The sequence below is a fragment of the Chanos chanos genome, chromosome 6 (assembly GCF_902362185.1).
Source record: "Chanos chanos chromosome 6, fChaCha1.1, whole genome shotgun sequence".
NCBI lineage: Eukaryota > Metazoa > Chordata > Actinopteri > Gonorynchiformes > Chanidae > Chanos > Chanos chanos.
Genome location: NC_044500.1, coordinates 16,807,365 through 16,828,657, shown reverse-complemented (window position 1 = coordinate 16,828,657; position 21,293 = coordinate 16,807,365). Strand labels below are relative to the sequence as shown.

The window sequence follows — 21,293 nt, the reverse complement described above, 5'->3', positions numbered from 1 at the left end:
TCTACCTCTGCCCCCTCGAAAAAAGAAAAAGATAAAAATAATTCTGCTAATTACTTTGCACGGGGCCTTCAACAATTGGCTGACCAATCGTCAGAGAGCAGCCCAGTAACTGCTTTATTCTGAGATCTCTACACTTAAGACTACATCCTACATTTATCTTATCTCAGGCCTCTGACATCATTAAGAAACTGCCATAATACAGGATTAAGCACTGATCAAGCCTCCAAGAAAATTACCAGAGATGGTGGTGTGGTTTTATATTTTAGTACAAAAAGGGGGAAGACACACAGTCACGTAATCTTTGCAATGAAATTTTCTTTTAACAGAGATATATTGTGATCCTGCTGCCTTCAAACACAGACAATTCATTTATTACGGCTCACCATATACAAAAGATCAATCGATGATGAGTACAGGGTACAAAATGTCTTATCTTTACACTGTCATTACGTCAAAATGTGACCTTGTTCATCAGTACCCAAGGAATTGCACATTACAAAAGCATGAGAGAAAAAAAAAATCAAACATTAAAATAGATATTGCATCTTCAAAAAAAGCTAACTTTCTTCCATAAATACACCCTTTCAATCAAAATTTACTGTATTTTCTTAGAACAGAATCACAGATTTATGTAGGCAGGAAAATTTTAAATTTAAAAAAAAAAAGTTTCCAATGAATATGGTATGACAAAAAAAAAAAAAAAAAGCAGCTAGAACATTCTTAGGCCACAAGTGTACAGTACAACATCAAAGGCCAAAGGGGATGTCCAATGAGTGGTCCAGGTCCATAGGCCTGTGTTTGTAAAAGCATATCTGTTCCTCTGTGTGCATGTGTGTGTGTGTGTGTGTAAATGGCCATAAATGGAGGCCTCGTCGCAGCGGGAGGGCTGAAGGTCCACTTTGGTCCTGCTGTTTCCTCTCCTGCTCTGTCTCTGTAACACATTGAAAGATCCACAGCTCAGTCACCAAAACACAGAAAAACAATGGCCCACGTCCACAGAGCTGCTCCTTCATCCAAAACTAACTACCATAAAGAGGCAGAAATGGATGATGGCCATCGTCTTCATACTTGTGGTCCTAATTTTTTTTTTTTTCCCTCCAGACAAAACAACGATCATTTTGAAAATGTCCATTTGGAATGTTTAACTCAAAGAAAAGAAACACACTTCTGATTTTATTAAATATTATTGAATCCTTTAAATAAATACTCCAATGCACGTTGAAAGAAGTGTACAAATTTTGAACTGACCCTTGTGAACAAGAACTAATCCAAAAAAAAAAATCAAAGTCAGTATACGTAACATTCAAATAGTCTGATTTGTAAAGACGAAACATTTCTCACATCTATGACGTGGTAGCTGCTTTTCTTCCTCCTCCTCCTCCTAACTAGGGTTTGGCTTTTCTGGAGATTTCTGGAGCTGCAAAAGACAGAGAAAAAACTATGGTAAGACTGATGAACATAGCAATGGTGTTTAGCAAGAACTAGAGTTATTGGAGTACAACTGTATTCATATAGTCCCAAACTCCTCAGAGATATCCCACTCAGACCAGCTATGGCTCAAATATAACACACGACAGGCATAGAGATTTCACATCAACATCACGGCCATCGTTGACTAATAGTGGTTGCGATCTTATGAAAGATTCCCAGTGACAAATGTTTTTTTAGACTCTCAATTCATTTCCAGCAAGTTCGCTCAGAAGGAAATAATACATCATCAACTTCATACTGCCCAGAGAACCACAAAAAACCCCCAAAACCTCATATCCCAGAAAGCAATGGATGGAATGGACTGATTGCCATTTTTGGTCAAGAGAGGGCAGTATACCTCCATGGTTTGGCTTAAGCCCTGTTCAGAGGGGATTTGAATTACATGGGGAGGTGGTGTGATGTAAATATTACCTCAGCATCTCTGTGATTTTAGACCCTTCCGAATCTATTATGCCACGAACTTTTACCCACTTCTTACAAACCGCGCATTCCTGTTAAAGATTGCGGCGTTTTTCGCCCACTATAAAACACCCTGTGAAAGTGACCCCAGGTCATAGCAATCCCGTGCAATTTGACATGTTAATAAATATTCCGTCATATCCTGTGGAAAAAGGAATTTTCTCCGTTCTTTCCTCGTGGATTTTCTTGGGTGTGGAAGCACTCGAGGGAGACTTTGCTTATGTTTTTCTGAGAGCCAATTCCGGCCAGCAGCAGACATATAACAAGAAAACACCACGAAATGAAACCCAGAAGATACTGTTAAGTACCAGTCAGAGAGGCTATGCTTGGGGCAGCTTTAGGTAAACAGCAGCTTACCTGTAGCCTATACGTTATAGTCATGTGGTCTACTATTTTTTCCCATCCGAACGGGGCTCTCGGCTCCGAGGGAAACGTCAGAAATCGGGGCACAGAGCTAATGGCTAATGTGACGGGATGATGCATTCCCAAACAAGAGCATATGGCAAGGGATGAGGTCAGACGATGACACACTATGAGAACTCTGCCAGGCATGTCAACTCATTAGGAGCATTCTCAAATCAATACATGAAAGAATTACAAAGTAAAGCAGATGGAAGTTACAACTTGATCTTAAATGGTCACCACTTCCAGAAGGGTGGCGAGAAAAAGGGATAGTGAGAAAAAAAAGGGATAGTGAGAAGAAAAAAAAAAAGAAAATTTGACAAAAAGGGAAGGAAAGTAAAGAAAAACAGACAGAATAGCTACCATACCTGTGATTGTTCTTTAAGAAAATCAGGTAGCTGAAATTCACCCTTAAAGACCTGGAAAAACAAAGCACTGGTTTTAGAGGCTGTGTACACATTCTGTACATGTTCAGTCAACTAAACAAAGCTTTGTTTTCTTTTGTTTTGTTTTGTTTGTTTTTTTTTCCCACCTGTGTCCGTTTGCATTAGCAGAGTAACGCAGACTCACAGACATTTCATTTTGTTAGGATTTGCATGTTCGTTCGTCTTTGACCTACAGCGTTTTGAGTCAGCTGTTTACCATTACTTGTACTGTGGATAGGAGCTTAGCCTTTCAAACAATGGAGCTTTTTTTTTTTTTTTTGGTTGTTCTTACTGAGCTTTAAATGCAGCACAAGTCCAAAATATATTTGTTAGTCAGCGCCTTGTCTTGGCTATGAATATAACGGAGAAGCTTTAGCCTTATGAGAGGTTTCGAGTTAAGGGACTGCTGGAGAATTTCAGTGCTGTGAGTGGACCTCAGTGAGAGATCACTATTCGTCTCTGTGCTGGGAGGGTATTGTGTTTTCATTCCCACAGAGGTAGACTGGACTGAACCCAAACAGTTAGAGACTCAGGCAGCCAAAAGCTGGAATGAACGACAAGGAGTATGAAGTCTGTGCTCAGCGCTGACGTCGGAGCGGGCCAACAGCTCGGCTCCAGTCAGCGTCTGAGGAGAGATAAGGGCTGGAGAGGACGAGACACGGTGTCCAGTTCAGACAAATCCAGACCCTCTCAGTTACTGGCTCTGTTTGTGTGAGTGTGTGATTGAGAAATGGGAACTCAAAGAGGAGTGAGTAGCAAAGTGTGTGTGTGTGTGTGTGTGTGTGTTTGCGTCTGCACACTTGCATGTGGGCAGTGAGATGAATGGAAAAAAAAGAGAATGAGACTGTCTGTGTGAGACTGTGCTCTTTTAAAAAACACCACACAGCCAGTTAGCAAAATCTAGACGATGAGAAACCCAAAGCTGGTCTTTGTTTTACTTTCCAGGCAAGACACAATAACTGCTGGACCCAGTGGTTATTAGAGCTCCCCTAAAGACTGTTTCTTAGAAATTCAAGGCATCAGAAACTTTCCTCTCACATCTACAGTCTGGGAGAAGCAATGGGGGAGCAAGAGTGGAAGGGAGTTAGACAAAGAAATGAGAAAGAGAGAAAGAGAGAAAGCGAGAGGAAAAAAAAAAAAGTTCTCACTCACACTGAATGAATCAACAACACCCTATTTTCAAAGACAGTTCGCTAACTCGAGAGAGGGAGAGAGAGAGAGCGCGAGAGAGACAGAGAGAGTGAACATCCAAATACCAATCAGTCACAGCCCGTTTTAGTTGAGGGAACGTGTGCAGGGTGAGGGACACCATTGGTCTCCTAACAAAACTGCAGCTCAGACTGGACAGTACCTTTCCCCCCTAGTCTCATTATCTTAAGCCTCTTTATGGTAATCTACCGCACTGCCCTAGAAGGCCCACAAAAACAAAGCAGAAAAACACTTGCAAATACATATACCAGTTGGCAGTGGAGATGAGCAGGTACCAGTCACAGCCTTTATTTTTTTTTTCATTTCTGTTTTAGTGCGTTTGAAAACATAACAATGGTTTTTAATGGAAAAGGCTCCATTTGGTTGGGAGGAATGATGGTTATGCAAGACATCAGCTCCAATTACAGTGGCAAAGAAGAGCCCCTTAGCCAAAGCTCGAGTTTGTTAGGGTAGAGGAGGGGTTGGACTGGTGGGTGTGGATGGGGGAGGAAGAGTGGGTGGGATCAAGGGGGGGGGGCGTATCTGGGTCGACTTGGCTCATCCTGCCTGGAGTGGTGAGCTAGAGCGGAATTTATCTGTAATGAGTCCCAACACACACACACACACACACACACACACACACACACACACAAGAGGAATGTATGTTTCTCATTTCCTTTCCTCCGCAATGCCATTTCGTAAGGCTTGTTATAAAGTTGGTCTTCAGAGGTCATTTACTATACTTTGCTCCATCCACAGGAGAATAAAGAAAACACAAAAAAAACTTCTGAGATGGGAGGAGACAGAGAGAAAGAGAGAGAGAGAGAGAGAGAGAGAGAGAAAGAGAGAGAGAGAGAGAGAGAGAGAGAGAGAGAAAAGAAACTACATCAATCACATGATCAAGGTAATCCTGGCAGCCCAATACAAAATAAAATGATTTAGTTCATATCTCCCCTCTCACATAGATTTGACCACTTTCTTCTAGAGAGGCAATGTGAGGTGTAGCTCCTGGCCTTTCCTTTGAGTCCACTGCCAGGTTCTCCAGCATTTCTAAAGGGCTGTAGGGAGTACGGCTGATTGCCAGAAGCAGACTGTGCAGAAAGGCTGATGACTTTGGCATGGATTTGCAGTTCATATACTCCCTTTTCTACCTCCCTCCCCCATTTTCTTCATGTCACTATAAAAATAACAGACCATGAAAAGCAGGCTGTTGCTGGCTGAGATTGATTGATCTTGTTCTTGACTTTCTCTGTGGCTGGGAACCGACTGTAAAAAAATAACGTGGCATTCAAGACCCCGACTGGTGACCTAGTGTGAACTTTTCACTTCGACGAATAACATCTAATGACATGCCCCGTATGGCCATTAACAACATGGCCATTCGAGAGTTTTCTTCACTGAAAGTAAAAAAATAAATATATTCTATTTAAAACAGACAATATGAAAGGACTGGCTGAACCCATAATCGGCCATGGTAACAGACCCTGTATGTGTGTGCGTGTGTGTGTGTGTGGGCAGTGGGTACACACACAGATACAGGCTCGGTGAGGTCTTTGCTCCTATGTGCAAGAGGAGGCAGCTCACCTCCAAAGCACATATGGAAAAGCTGAGTGGACTCAGTGGGGGAGGAACCTTCAGCTGCCCGTTCTCTCAGCAAACTTCTCCACAGGAATGTTTACAATAGACCATCCGCTGATCTCTCTACGTCTGTGCTGTTAAAGCGATGTGAAATTACCACCTCAACATTATCGAGGGGGGGGGGGGAAGAAAGAAAAAAGAAAAAAAGAAAACCCAGACTGACTCATTACATCAGTCTACAGGGCAACTACCTAAAATAAATTTAATAACAAGTCAAAATCAGTGCTGTTTTGGTGCAGTATAGCGTAGCTTAAGGTAAGATTATTGTGATTAAATAGTGATGAAATAAAGATGATCTAGTTCAAACAGACGATACGGTTTCACACAAACGGCCTGCAGTGTGGAATCTTTGTGGGGGTGGGGGTGGGGGGTTGCTGGTGAATGGGACCGGCCTCTGTGTGCGTGTGTGTGTGTGTGTGTGGGAGGTGGAGATTAAGGAGAAGTGATGTTGACAGATATGTGGAGCTCGGGGTGTATTTCTGCTCATGATAATGGTGATAATGCTTATCCTAATCCCCTTCTGTCAGGGCTTCTCCAGATGTTTCACTCTGGATCACCTGGTCTGACCCCCATAAAGGTGTCGAACAGTCGAAGGACACAGAGGGCAAGCGCAGATATCTTACTCTATCACAGTGAGACTTTTCTGAGCTGATTCACAACGTGCTTGACGCAGGAGCTGAGAGGTTTCCACGACCAAAGTGCGGTTAAAAAAAAAAAAAAAAAAAAGAAAAAAAAGAAACATTCACATGTGAGGGGCGAGGCTTTGAGGCTTTTAAAATTAATCCCCATTATGATTATCGTACAACGTCAGCAATCCATGACCTCTGGGATCGTAAAATCAGTACACCAGCCACTTGATTAGGGAATCCCGGAGATGAAATCCGACTATGAAATGAAATAACTCAAATATCTGACCTACAATCTGACTACAGAAGAACGTGAGGTCAGGGTAGATTCCAGCCGACATTCCTGACTGACTTTTCCCGTCTGTGGCAGTGATGGTGATGATGGTGATGATGATGATGATGATGATGATGGACTTCACAGACAAGGCACTGTGGCGCTTCTCCTCTGCAAAGCTCATCTGGTTTACACATAATTGTTTACCCCATCATATAATCAGCACTGCTGCAGGGCCCCACATCTTATTATTGATCTTCATATCAGTTTCTCAGCACGGGTCGGGGAAGCTGCAAAGCCACTTAATAGGTATTGATTGTGGGTTTGGAGAGGATTCAAGATGGACTAATTCACGGCGCATGCTGTACTGAAAAAAAAATTAAGGGTGGACAGTTCCAAAGACTAATGTTCTGTGACTAGAGTCTAATCGTTACCATTTACAATATCTCAGAGCTTTTACACAACACAAATGCCTAATTGCATTCTTCTGCTTTATGACATCACTTTTTAACAGATATCGTATAGATATCAACAGACACTGTTACGCTTTACCACTGTATTAAGACTAAACAATTTAGACCACAATTCCTCAAAGCTGGTGTGGGTGAGTACTGCTTTAGTCTTGGAGGTCTAGATTGTTGTTGGTTTTGACATAAACCAAACACTGTGGATGAAGAGGGTTCACATGTGTTTTTGAGGTTAAAAAAAAAAAAAACCCCACCAGTTTCAGAATTACGAGGTGAAGGCAAAAACTGTCATGATTCTGGACCTCCAGGACCAGATTTTATGAGCACTAAATCTAATTTAGACTTACTTAGACTGCACTGACTTTGCACCAGACACTTCGTGAACGTCTGTGGTCTGTGGACCTTGGGACAGACCGTTGGACGGAGGGAAGTATCTCTACGTTCGAGACACGGACACAATGAGGAGTCTGTGAATGGCGCCCATGCCTAGTGTCTTTGCAGTTTTCAGAATCAAAGACGTGAGCATTTCTTTCCATTCACCTGCGTGTTTCCCCCAGCACCAGAGATCAAAGAAAGCAGTGCTCACCACATCCTCTCAACTGTCATCGCTGAGTCTCTGTAAATTTCCAAACACCTGTAAGGAGTGATCAAAATTCATCCAGCACGGCTAGCACACACACCTGCTCAACACCCCGAATCTGCATATGAGATTAAAAATCTTGAGGGATCGGTTTATGGGATTGAGGAGCGAATCAGTGTCGATGTAACGCTACCATAACTTTTCATTTTTCATCCACCAAACAAGACTGCAGTACTTCTGTGGATTACATCTAATCTGCCGGGGCCCTGATTCGCACACGCAGCAAATATGCGCTAACAAGATGTGGCGGAAATGACCGGGTCAGGAATGAACACCAATCTTTCAGCCTCTCTCTCTCTCCTGCTTAGTATCACCATTAAGCTTGGTTCCCTCAGAGACAGATGCAAGAGCTTATTCTTCCCCCTCGACCACTGTCACACCTTTGTGAAAGAGCGAGAGAGGAAGAGGAGAAAGAGGTCAAATGGAAGTAGAATGTTGAGAGGGTTGAATAGTACACACAAACATCTGGTTTCAAAGCATCATCAAAACAAGGCCGGATGTTTTGCGCAATCGGGTTGCAGGTGGGGGAGCTTCTGCTCCTGAACCTTCATCTCTTCAGCCACATTGAGAATCGTATGCAATGGGACAAGATAAGGACTTTAGCCACTGAAAGCAATAACAGCTAATCAGTCTGCTAAGATACTGTAAAATGAGATCAGATCAGGTCAAAATTATGTTGGAAATATGATATGAACAACAACAAAAAAACCCCGAAGATAACTTAGAGATGATCTGAGGGTTAGTCTGTTGACATGTTCCAGAATTTCTTGAGATACCAGAGATGTGTGAGGTCGAATTCTAAGAATTTTTCCATCAATGATGTCAAAGTTACTAATCTCTGTTCTGACTCCTCTGTTCCCAAAAAAGATAGAGGAGGTAAACAGGAGGCTGTGTTGGGGAACTGGAATCATAAGGGAATGATTAACAAACCACTGGCAGTTCCCTTTGCTATGGAGGCAATGAATTTGTTCTGTTAGCTCTAACAAGACAACTGCATGAGCCACGAGCAGTGTGACCAGTCCAAAATGTTCTCAGGACTAAATCACAGCTGAAAAGCCATACTTGTCTATAAAGAGCAAGTCAACACTGCTGCTCTGTAAACACTCACTGCTTCCATAATTCTTAATCCTCACAACATCCGAAATATGTTTAAAACCACAATGCCAGGCATTTTAAGAACAGACTGAATAAACTGCTGGTACAAACCACAATATTATTCACTTTAACCGAAGCTAATATCTTTGGTGCAGTTGATTCCATATTGTTTTTTTTTCTTGATAGGTCAATGGGGAGACCCAACAGAGCTGACAGAACAGAAGTGGTTGTACCGTTGCATGAAGAACAGGGAAGTTACAGAGCGCTGACTATTTGTTTTATTTATCATAGCATCAAGAGAGCACACAAATTGTGTCTGCACTTTCAAACTAGATGCAGTCAAAAAGCAACAGAGGAGCAAATCTGCAGACATGATCCAAGCATTCATGATGTTATCACAACCTAAGAGAAGCAAGGACTGATTATGTAGGATGAGTATGAAATGAAAACAATTCAACCGACCACCTACATTATCTCCTCAACAAAAACTCGAGGAAAGGAATGCGGTCCAGTAAAAAAAATAAAAAAATAATCAGTCACGAAGCAGCTGGAGAAGGCGTGACAATCAGACTGCCCGTGCTCAGCTGGTCTCTCCTCCTCCAAGCTCATGAGGGCATACTTAAAGAATATTGCCATTACTATGTAACAACACAGTTTCTCTTTTGAGACACCAAGTCTTGCAGTTAGGCCCTGTTACCAAGGCAACCTCATTCGGAGGCTCCCTTTGTGAGGGGCGCATGACTGCGGAGCCATTTGCAAAGCTATCAAGGTACAGAGGAGAAACCAAAAGGAGCATAATCAACAGGGGAAACACCAAAGGACAACACGGCTCTTTTATCGAGAGCCATCTCTAAGCAGCTGACACTCAGGGCTCGGTAAATACAAAACAAAAAAAACACAAAAAACAAAAAAAAAAACACCAACAAATTTAAGGAGAGACTTAAATTTGAGACCAAATAACACCTCTGAATTCCAGAACAATAAAAAAAAAGAAACCTTGAGCTACCACTGTTCAATAGACTGGACAAATGTTCTTGTCTTGTGTGTGTTTTATGGAATAGTTTCCATAGTGAGACATTTCAAACTGCTAATGCTAAACATCCAAGGCTGAATGTAATGGGAAAAAAATGCGGCCAGTTTAGCAAAGCATTGTTTCCCAACATATATGAGAGTGGATGGGGAAAGATATGATGATGAAGGCCTGTGTCTCAGGGCCTCCTGTTAGGACACCTTGAACGCAGATCTTCACTGTGCACTGTAGATCATGGTGAGGGGAGCGTGAGTGAGAAACCATGCAGCTGTGTTTGATCCAGAGGGAACTTGCGTTAATACCCTGCAGATGTTCCCTTCACTCACATAACCCCCTGTCAGGAAGGCAAGCAGGATTTCAGCTATTGAACTTCAACAATAACCTCTCCCGTAAGACAAACTGAATTGAATTAGGGCATCCATGCAAACTAATCCAAAAAGGAACAAAACACAGGCAAAGTGAATCACCATACGCACGCAAAATCAGTAAACCCACGCACGTTCACATACATGCCAACTTAGACACATTCTTTTCCTTTCTCATTAACACAAACACACACACAAACATACACACACACACACACACACACACACTGAATACAGAGTATAAACTTCTGGAATCAATCACATAGTCCACGCCTCTTTTCATTGCACAAAACCCTAAAATATCCATGACTTTGTCCAATTCCCATTAGAAGATTTCAAGGGCCTTTCATTTCTAGTTGCTGAATTATTTCTTTCACTCAGGAGTTTTCAAAACAAAGGTTTTCTCAAGGGTATAACACATTATGTTGAAAAAGCACTGAAAAATCACAAATACAGTGTGTTATAGCCTTGGAATACAAGATACCATATTGGGTGAACTAAATGAATGAATATGAAAGACAGAGGTGAGACAGAGCATAAGACCTGTGTGAGAACTATATCAACTCATCTGAATGTACTATATACCTCACTGTGGCAGCACACGCATTGATCAATGCAGTACACGATCTCTCCATTCAAAGATCAACAGTTCCTCTAATGTTTGGGCTTTTTATTGGTGGAGGCTAAGCTCCAGCCAGTTAAGATCAACAAGAGAAACATAAAACAACAACAACAACAACAACAACATCAACAACAACAAGAGCAGACTATGAGGAAGGAGCCAGTATATTCTAAAAACACCATGGAGACTACTCCACAGCTATCTTTAGAGATATCTCTGAGGGCAATGAAGTGGTTGGCAGTGTTTCTCCAATGATATCAACAGAGCTGATGACTGGTCTTTTCCATGTGTTTTCAGTAATGGTATAAATCCCTGCCAGACATTGCATACACACACACACAGATCATACACCCCCCCCCCCCTCCAAAACTGCATGACTCAGAGTGGAAGTTCAGCAGGGGGGGGCGGGTCTGTTCACAAAACCTCAGAAACTTGCCTATAGGAGTCACACCACATTCTAACTTGTGGTTTGAGTCAACATCTCATACAGCAAAGGAATAATTTCCATCCCTCTTGCTATGTCCCAGTGTGTCAAATTCTGCCCCGTCATGCATTTTTTCTTTCGTTTTTTTGTTTCTCAACACATGGAAAAAAGCATTTTTACAAGTCAAAGACAGATATTTGTCTTCCCCAAAATTACATGACAAGACCACCTAGTTGGTATGCTAGACCTTAGATGACAGATGAGGAAATACACGTCGAACTGTATGGCTTTCATAAAGTGGAGCAATTCCAACAATGTGACTCACAGCGACGCTCCCATCAACTGCTGGCCAATACCTTAAAACAGACCAACACACACTTAGCTCCAATATAGGAGCACCAAGAGCCTGGAGCCATTTTGATAGATCTTATAGCCTTTTATAGGGCCTTAAACAGTTTTTATTCTCTTTCTGGTCCACAGTTGGGCAAGTGATTTCATCATTAACCGTTGCTGATGGAGAGCAGCTGTGAGCTCCAGAGTAATGTTGCTGATGGATGAACAGAGCTACAGGCATTCTTTTACAGGACCACTGAGACACGTCCGCTGTGAGAGAGAAACCAAAGAGTAATGCCGTGACCTGATTGGCCCACATTCTTCTCACCATGAATAGCTGTCAGACAAAACAGATGACATTCTTGCAGCAAAACCAGTCTTCCTGCCTGCTGTGGGTTAGTACAGAATCAATGGCCAAAAAAAAAAAAAAGTTGGTGATAACTGTTTACCTATCAAAGAATTTGTTCAGGTAGGTTGCATTAGCTCTCTCTATTCACGTTTTCATCACAGAGGAAGGATGTATAGGGGAGCATGAAGAATAATGACAGTAAAACGCTCACACTGCAATGGTCTGCCAAACTCATGAGTTCTCATGAGAACATGAACATCTGTAAGACCCTCCCTAATAGCAACGGAGTGGGCGTGTACCAAAAACAGCTCACAACAGTGGATTATTAGGAATCAATAAACCAGAAGAGATGACTGTATTACAAAGGGTTGTGGAGTACATAGGGCTCTATTGATGTATCTCTAGAGGTTCCAGCTTAAAAGGTTCCTCGACCATCTTAAACTCTCCAATCAAAACTCTGAAATGAAGCATATATCAAACTCTGGAGTAGAATAACATGATTTAGTGCTGGGGAAACCATTTATGTGACTCCAGAAGATTAGGCTGATTCTTGTTGCACATTTGGTACTCTCTGTGCAAAGCCATAGCATCATTTTCTGGATTTTTATTTTATGTAATCTAATACACTAAAACCTGATATAAAATTGTTTGGATTGTATCCAGTAACTTTGAAAGAACCTCCTTGACGCAGTGAAATAAAAATCCAGAAAAGCCTAAGCTACCGAGAACTACAGTGCAAAGTCCATGCTTCACAACATCCTGACAAAAACAGTGCAGTGTGAACAAATCTCACCTCCACAGCTCACAATTGTCCTTTTCTACAAATGGGCTATTGGCTCTGGTTTTCGTTATGCTGGAATGTAAATGCCTTTTAATGTTAGGATTAAAAATGAAAAGCTGTAAGAACCCAGCGGCTGAGAGATATGACACGAAATCCCTTGGCCTAAGAGTGAATGTCACCTGACCCGACAAGAATGTTTACAGAACGTTTTTAAACAGCTTACGCATGCCACTAAGTCGTGCCCTTATAACAGATGGCCGTTTTAAAACGTAGACAAGTATAGGTGTGAAAGTCTAATGGCCATTATAGCCTGTAGGATAGCAGAATATCAAGGGCTGCCAATTTTGGAACACTAGCCTATTCAAATGGCAGTTTGTCAGCGGTATACAAAAAGGGAAATAGGGCTATAGATTATTGAACAATAGTTTACAGCTGCGAAAAAATAAGTACAAAGATACTGCTCACATGTGGCTGTTAACAAACACCAGACCACTTTCATAACTGTATAACTGGCTTATAAAATGGATGAGGCCTGAGAGAAGTCTCTTGGTTTTTACTCACTCTTCTAGTGTTGTCCAGGACCTGGGGATCCGGCCTGCCGTAGTTGGGGGGGTTAGCGTGCGGGTCGTACCCTAGCCGGGAGAGCATTGGTGCGATGACAGGCATGTCCCTCAGGACGTCCGCTGGGATCTTGCCCACCCACTTGGATAAGGCCTCCACGTTGACTGGTTTTATCACCTGGTCCGTGGACCTCTCCACCCTGTCAAAGAAACACAAGCAGTGATTTGAATGGGCTTCACAGAGTTTGGAGACTTCAATAAGATGAGTAATGTTACTCCTAAAAACTGTCCTTACAATTGGTTGGCTAATTGTACCTAATTGGATCTTGCAATACAATTAAAAATGGCTCTTGACATATCTCCATTTACGAGACACTGTAAATGGTTTGAAAAAAAAAAATGACCTTTTGCAACATGCTGTCATTTCCTCTTCACTCACGTCATGTTTCATATTCTGAATCTAAAACCGGATTGGCTGACAGTAATAAAGAGGGTCGTCTCTTGATTTGACAAAACAGATAAAATTGTTGCCGTAGTGACAGGCGATGGCAAACGAGGGAGCACAAGGGGACGTGTTAATACTTCCAGGCACAGTGTGTTCCAGCTTTCACAATGGCAACCTCAACTATAATAAATGATCCACAAAGCTATTGTCTTCACTCAACCATAAAATCTTTCAGAATCAAATTTGCACTGATATAAAAAATGAATCAAGCATTATGTCACACCCTAGGTGAATTATTCATAAGTCTGAAATAAAATATTTAAGGTGCAAGCGGATAAGCCACTGGACACAGCTTTTGTTTATGAGAGTGGCAGGGAAAAAAACAACAACTTTAGCCAGTTTGTCTTTTGGAGACAGATTGAATACTGTGAATATTTGTACTGAGATGGAGCTGAAAAGTCAGTCAGTTTGTTGTTAATGCGACGTACAGTATGTGGGCAGGTGTGTGTACGTCGAGACTTCTCAATAGCCGCATCATTAAAAGAGCTATTCTTCTATTCAAAGAAAGAGAATTTTCCACAATTAGTCCAAACCAACCATTGTCCTTTTCTTGGTAGTGTACCATGCAGATTTGTTGCTTTAACAGAGACGATTCAGTAAACACATATTATGGGTTTGTTACCACTGGTTACTGCAAACAGTGGCTCACATTAAAATATTGGCAATGGAACAGTTTTCCTTTAAAGTCCTCTCTCTCTTACAAATTTCCTTTCTCTCTCTCTCTCTCTCTCTCTCTCTCTCTCTCTCTCTCTCTCATACAGTTTTTTTGGGAGAGCAAGAGATATGTAGGCGGGGCCAGGCAGAGTTCCTGAGGCCAAGGCCCTCATGGTTATTTCCCCACTACAGTGGAGACTAAATCCAGATGGGGAACAGATTATCAAAGCCAATACCCATCTGGAGCAGACACGCGGGAGGATCTACAGCAAACCCCACCGTCTAACATCAGAGAGTCACCATTCCAGACATGCTGTCTGAACAGAGTACTAAGCAACCCCAGCATGCCACAGGCGGAAAAGGCTTCTGTTTCTCTCTCACATCTATGAAGGGACATACAAAATACGTTTCTTATAGAAGCAATGTTTTTTTGTTGCTTTTTTTTCTCTTTTCACTCTTTCCCTTCGCTAAGCCAACACTGGGGTGAGGCCAACAACATGACTCATGCTGGCATATGAGTGTGCGTGTGTGTGTGTGTGTGTGTAAGGCCAGGGAGTCAGTGTTAGTGCATAGCATATCCCACCCCCCCCCCCCCCCCCCCCCGCCCCAAAAGAAAAAAACAGTCAGTCGAGCAATCGCTGTGTCCCTGCCTAGTTTCTACCAAAGAGGAGCGGAGAAAGAGAGACAGAGAGAGTATGCAATTCTCAAGTCAGCAGGATCTTGCTACATTGCTACAGTCACTAGCACGAACACAGGCAGTTGCAAATGCCACACTACTAAGCCACAACACTGATTGGTTGAACAAATAAGGGAACCCCTGTTCTTTTTTATGAGGTCAGGGCAGCAGAAAGCCACTCTATAAAACCCACCCTAGTAAGTGGATAACTCTCTCCCTCTCTCCATTGACAATGAGATCCATTTATAAGGACGAAGTGTTCATATGAATGTACTACGACACCTCAGATAAGGACAGATTCTGACGCAATTTTTCAATTTCATTTTTGCTTTCTGTCTGGTCCAGCACACCCTGCACACACCCTCTTTTTCCCAGAACTGGCTGTTTGTTTTTTGGGGTTTTTTTTTCTACCTCCCCAGGCATGGAACAGTACAGGCTCTCTCTGAAAACCACCAGAGTGTCACATACTGCTGTTCAGGTTCATGGACAATGCCTCTCAAGCATTTTTTAATCAATCCACTTCTACTGGAATAATTCTTCTGCTCCATCATGATGAACAGTTCACAGAGTTTGTAAAGAAATGTCTGAGGATAGAGACGATGATGTTTTTCAGAAAAAAAAAAAAAAGAAAGAAAGAAAGAAATGGCTGCGGCCCAAATACTTTTTGCAAATGGAAAAAAAAAAACTGATGGGAATGCATCATAAAAACACACACACACACACACACACACACACACACACACACACACACATGTTGAGAAGCTTTAAAAACCCAGTTCTAACAGGCTGCTTACAGATGACTCACGTCACTCTCCTGAAAGGAGAGAGAAAAGAGAGAGAGACAGAGAGAGCATCTTAACCGCTCTGCTGTTGCTATGGTTGAAAAATACCAAATGGGGAGCCAGCCTGGCTTTGGTGTGCTGTTACTAATTGGCATGAATATTTAAGGATACATCAATGTTCTGCACCATGGAATTTTCATCAGAGTGCAGGGCATAAGCGTGTGCCAAGACAACCTCAGGAGAAAAAAAAAAAAAAAAAAAAATAAGGGCATGCACACACATAGGGACAATTGAACTGAACCAAATTTTTGCTGGACTGGCCAGTCCTTTAATTAAGGGGCTCCAGTCACTTACTCATAATTTCCTGTTTGAGGTGACGCAGCGTCAGTCTTCATCTGAGCCACCCACAGTCCATATGTGCAGTCACGTTCAAAAAACTCACAATACAAAAAAGCAAAACGCAGCCAATATATGTATGCGGCAAAGGAAGAGAGACGGACAATGATTCAACACCGCTACTGCTTAAGACAACCATTAAGACATCCCAGACCATAAACAACAGGTACACAGACCATTTATCATCACTGATGTAACAGGGCGTCCAATTGGCTTTTCTAGGTCAACTACTGCGCTTACATAAAAATAACTGTGAAGACTGTCCTCCTTGCCTCTCCTTGTCTCAAACCTAACAACAGGTTTTTAAAAACAAACAGGAAAGAGACTTGTACGTGCATGTGAATCTCCTCCGCCTAGAAGAGCTGCCTTGATGGCCTCTGGCTGTTTGTGAATTATTCATAATGGCCCTGGTGCTTTCTGTGGGGCGATGTATTACTGTATTACTGAAGCCAGATAAGAAAGGCCCCAAGCTGCACACTGCTACTCTAAGTAATGGCCAGGTTTCCCTGCACACAGTCACCTAAATCATGGGAATGTAATTGATGGGAATGGTCCACAGCCCATTTTCTGGTCATCAGTGGCCTCCCCAAAGAGACTGTGGGACAGGCTTGTATGGTAAACCACAAATTGACAGGACCGCAGTCAGATAGGACATGCTCGTCGGCAACAGGGCCCTAAGTCGAGACGCAGCACTCTTGCAGGTGTTGGGTCAAATTTAATGGACTGTTAGTACCCTCTGGGATAGAGGGTGGGGCTCAGTGTTTATCATAGCGATGTGGATGGAAACCATTAGCGCCCTGCAGAACCACCCTCACCCACCCCCTACTCTCCCCTCTTACTCCTAAAATCATATCCGTGTCTTCTTCTAAATGAAGAATGATAGCACAATTCCCCTCAAAGGGTTTCATCAGCCACTCAGATGGGAAGCTTCAGAGTGATAAACACTAGGGAAGGCTTGTTTTGCTGTCTTGTTTTTGTAGAAGGGCGTGTAACAGATCCTGTCTGCTCAAGAGCCCTCTTCCTGAACTGCATGTGGTGAAGATTACTGTTTATATTTTTATTTTTCCCAAGTGAACAAAAATGATACTGTGATCTAGATTTCAACATGTGATGAACTGTGTGTACGTACCATATGTGGATCAGTTTTTATAACATCAGAATCACATTCTCTCTCTTCCTATTTTTTTTAATACACCATCAACTAAATTTAAACAGTAAGCATCTCTATGGCTGCCAAAAATGGCTTGATTTGACATATCTTGCACAAATCACATCAAATGTGTTCTGCTCCATCGACTCTATCAAAGACGTCTGTTCACTGGCGCATTTGGTATGTGAAAAACGACGGTAACTGTATGGAATTTGAAAGCGGATGGGCAACAGAACTTAAGCCCATTAAGAACACTCATCGTAAGAGCCTCTCGCACAAATCACTGACCCTTACCATGTGTCTCTGCTCTGTGTTACAGCTGTGTTGACAGTGATGCCGTGGACAGGACCTGCTAGATCTGGTCCAGAGCTCTGGTCTTCAGCTCTTCCTCGGGCTCTGTAAGGTCCCACTTTATTAATATTTGATAGGAATCAATGTGCTGAGGAGAAAGAGACACATGTGCTGACCGACCGGGCTTGTGTCTGGAGACCAGAGGAGTAAGAGCGCCTTCTCATCCATCTCACTTCTGCCCCCCCCCCCCCCCCCCCCCCCACCCCTCCGCCCCTCCGCCCCTCCCTCTGTGACTCTTGCTCTCGTCGGATGCACAGGATATCGTCAGGATAACCCCTTACTCTCTCCCATTGTGAGGGGCTTTTTTTACAGATAGCCAGGGTATACCAGTCCAACATTCCACAGGGGCAAGGGAGAACGAAAACAAGATACTTTGAAAATTCAAAAGCCCCGGCTAATTTTACAGGCCTCTGTAACAACCTTTCAAGTAGTCACTGCCACAAAGTGTGAGGAGAGCTCAAGTCCTCCCTCTGGACAGAGTTTGAGTGAGAGCATAGAAGCAAAACTCAAAATTACCTAATTTAACTCAACACGAGTCACACATTTTCTTCCACATTCACCAAAAACTGTTAGTGCTAGCACTGCATGAAGTCCCATGGGTGTCAAACTGGGGGACAGAAGTTGAAAGTAGGTCCTGATTGGAATTACATGGGGCTATAACTAACACAGAGGAGAACTCTTGGTCTGTTCACTTTTTGGACAGTTGTTTGTACAGAGAAAGACACAGCAGTATGCATGCAGCAAAAGGAAAAGCAAGGAAAGACAGCCGCAATAAATAAATATGAGGAGGTGATGGAGGAAAAAAAAAAAAAAAATCAATGCGCCACAGAACCACTTCTCTGAAGAGCAAAAAAGAGTCATTGTCAATTAATAAAAGGGTGTGGAAGATGTCCCCTGTATGTGGCATCTCATTTCACTCCTTTCCTCCAAGGACCCAGTGTACTGTTTATCCTGCAAACACCATGAGAAATCAATGGACACGATTCCCATTCGTCCTCCAAATCACGGTCACCGGATCCAGCGAGAGCGCGAGCACCCGGGGGTCGGAGGAATGCAAGTGCAAATGTAACGTACGATGTGGGTGCCCAAGCCCGCTAAGCACACATGCTACACTTGTTTAACCGATGAGAGCCGAAGGAGATCCGAGTTACACAACACATGCGGCTTAGCTTCCACCCAAACATCCATCGCTCAAAATCATTCACATCTGCTTTCGACTGTCTGGCTCTCCGGCAGCGTGTCATTTTGATGTCAGTAGTTTTTTGGCTGGAACCACTAATAACTTCAAAGGTAACTTTGTAGGCTTTCAGAGTCATTCCTAGGACACTGGACAGATTCTATAAAATCATTTGAAAAGGAAATACCTATGATACGACACAATCTGCCAAGAGCTTATATCCTGTCTGTTTAATGTCTTGTTTTAGAAGCCATGACCTTTGAACGCTAGTGATGTTACGTAATCTACTCTTCATTATGTGATTGCTAAAAAATGTTTAACGGTTATTGGAGCTATTATTATTCACGGTCTAAGCTCATCACAATCTATTGTTTGCAAAAATTGGCCAAAACAATAGCATAAAAGGACTCTCTGTAAAAAGGGTGTTTCATCACTACCGTCATTCATAAAGTTACTATTAAAGATCCATTCACATTATGTACTGTGAGACAGAGTACACTGCTGATTAACAGAACAACAACGTATGAGGTGATGACACAGTCACTCATTACTGGGAACAGGTTTCAGCTGTCGAAAAAAAAAGTGCAACGCTTTGTTTAAAAGATTTAGCAGATCTGGATAAGACTCCGCTAAGATGATTTTACTGGTTGGAGATCTACAAATGAATGGACCTCTGTGAGAGACTTTAGAGCTCTACAACAGATTTCAGATTTGTTGGGCTGGAAAATCACTGAATGATTTGTGTGTGTGTGTGTGTGTACATGCTCTAGTCATCTTGTTTCCCCAACACAAGGTTTCAATTTTTGTTCTAAGTTCTTTTACAGAAGTACTGATCATCAAACTATTCAGACAACTTGGCCAAAATCTCACATTTGTCCCATGTGTTGATGTATCGTAAATGCTGAGAATAACTTGAGGAGTTACTTGAGGTGAAAGAGAATGGAAGAGAAAAAAAGGCCCTTGACAGCATGTGGTATACACAGCTGGTAATGCCAGTCAGCCCAATGAAAATAAGGGGGGGGGGTGTCAAAACCTTAGGAGTACAGAGGACACAAGAGGGGTGTCTGTCCTAAGACAATAGGAGAGGAAATGTGGACCCTCTCTGACCTTTTTTCATTAAAACCCTGTGTGTGTTCCCAACCAGAGACAATGACCAGATGGAAGCCAAATTTCTGTGGAGGACATTGAGCGGTTCAAGTGTTCCATTGTGACGATGGAGCATGATCCCTCAAGCAAGTCCTAAATGACTTCTGAAGGCCATGTATCAGAATGCTGTTTTTCAGTTGTGACCGATAAATTGTATTTTCATCGTCATCGCGATATGAACATCGCAAAAGACTGCCTGACACACGATGAATTCATTTTGTTTACACGTGCCATGCATTCACACTCAGCATACAAACATTTGACCTGTTAGATGGAACCCTGAATACATGGGCCATGCATTCACACCATTTTGTCAATCAGATGAAGCCCCAGCTAGCCATCAACTACCCTCAGATTGATTGGCGTCAATTTGGTGGCGACAGCGAGGTTAGCTAGCATGATGGCTGAGGAGGGAAAGCAAAGCGAGGAAAATGTGGTTGACGAAGACCTTGTGGTGAAAAAAAACAACACTTCTGCTATTTGGAATTATATAAATAGTTTTCGAGAGTAAGGTCATAATATTGTGAGAATAAAGTCATAATTTAACGAGAATAAAGTCATAATATTTCAAGAAAAAAGTCGTAATATTATGAGAATAGTCATCATTTTACGAGAAAAAAATCATAATAGTGCAAGAACAATATTGTAAAGTCTCGAGCAAAAAAACATAGTTTTTAGGAAAATATATTATCAGCAACCAACAAAATGGAAGAGAAGACAGCCAATGGCAGTTTGAGCCTGCTTCTGGCAACTGCTGTTTGTCTCTTGCATTGTTGCACAACCTTTTCAAAGTCCTGATACTTATGATAATGTTGTGATGATGTGCCAAAAGATTTCATTATTTGTGAAACCTACACTAAAATATTATTTGACAAGATGCTCCAAGTTCCTCATTTTAACGCAGGACACAGGCTGCTCTTCTGATATTCCCCCTCTAAAATAAAACGTAGCCTAAAATTACAACTTTATTCTTATAATATCATGACTTTATTCTTGTAATATTACGACCTTGTTCTCAAAATCCCCCCAAAAATTTCCCTCAATGTAGCCCCGATGGTTCATTGTACGAAATAATTTATTTAATTTCTTTATCCAGTGGGCAAAGGCCATTCAATGTTTGGGGTCTATGTTAGCAGTGTACCTATTAAAGCATAAAGACAGGATCTATATAGCTAATATGCACACTTCAATGTTTGTTTATTTATCGCCTGTCATATCGTTGTCGCAATATTATCGCACATCGCAGATCTTCCTCATATCGTGCAGTATGAGCCTACTGCTTTTCAA

General features: G+C 42.2%; 1 protein-coding gene across 2 annotated transcripts in view; it reads right to left on the bottom strand.

Moving 5' to 3' along the window:
• Positions 1–242: 242 nt before the first annotated feature.
• tpst1 (tyrosylprotein sulfotransferase 1) overlaps positions 243–21,293 on the bottom strand; it is a 28,996-nt gene continuing 7,945 nt past the window's right edge. Inside the window, exons 3-6 of one of the 2 annotated variants that reach the window (XM_030776875.1) lie at positions 13,171–13,369; positions 2,721–2,771; positions 1,342–1,417; positions 243–931 (exon numbers count right to left, since the gene is read on the bottom strand). In XM_030776875.1, coding sequence (XP_030632735.1) covers positions 1,382–1,417; positions 2,721–2,771; positions 13,171–13,369 — 286 coding nt within the window. In that variant the 3' untranslated portion in view covers positions 243–931; positions 1,342–1,381. The remainder of the gene's footprint in view (positions 932–1,341; positions 1,418–2,720; positions 2,772–13,170; positions 13,370–21,293) is intronic. The other variant, XM_030776876.1, reaches the window with a different exon arrangement.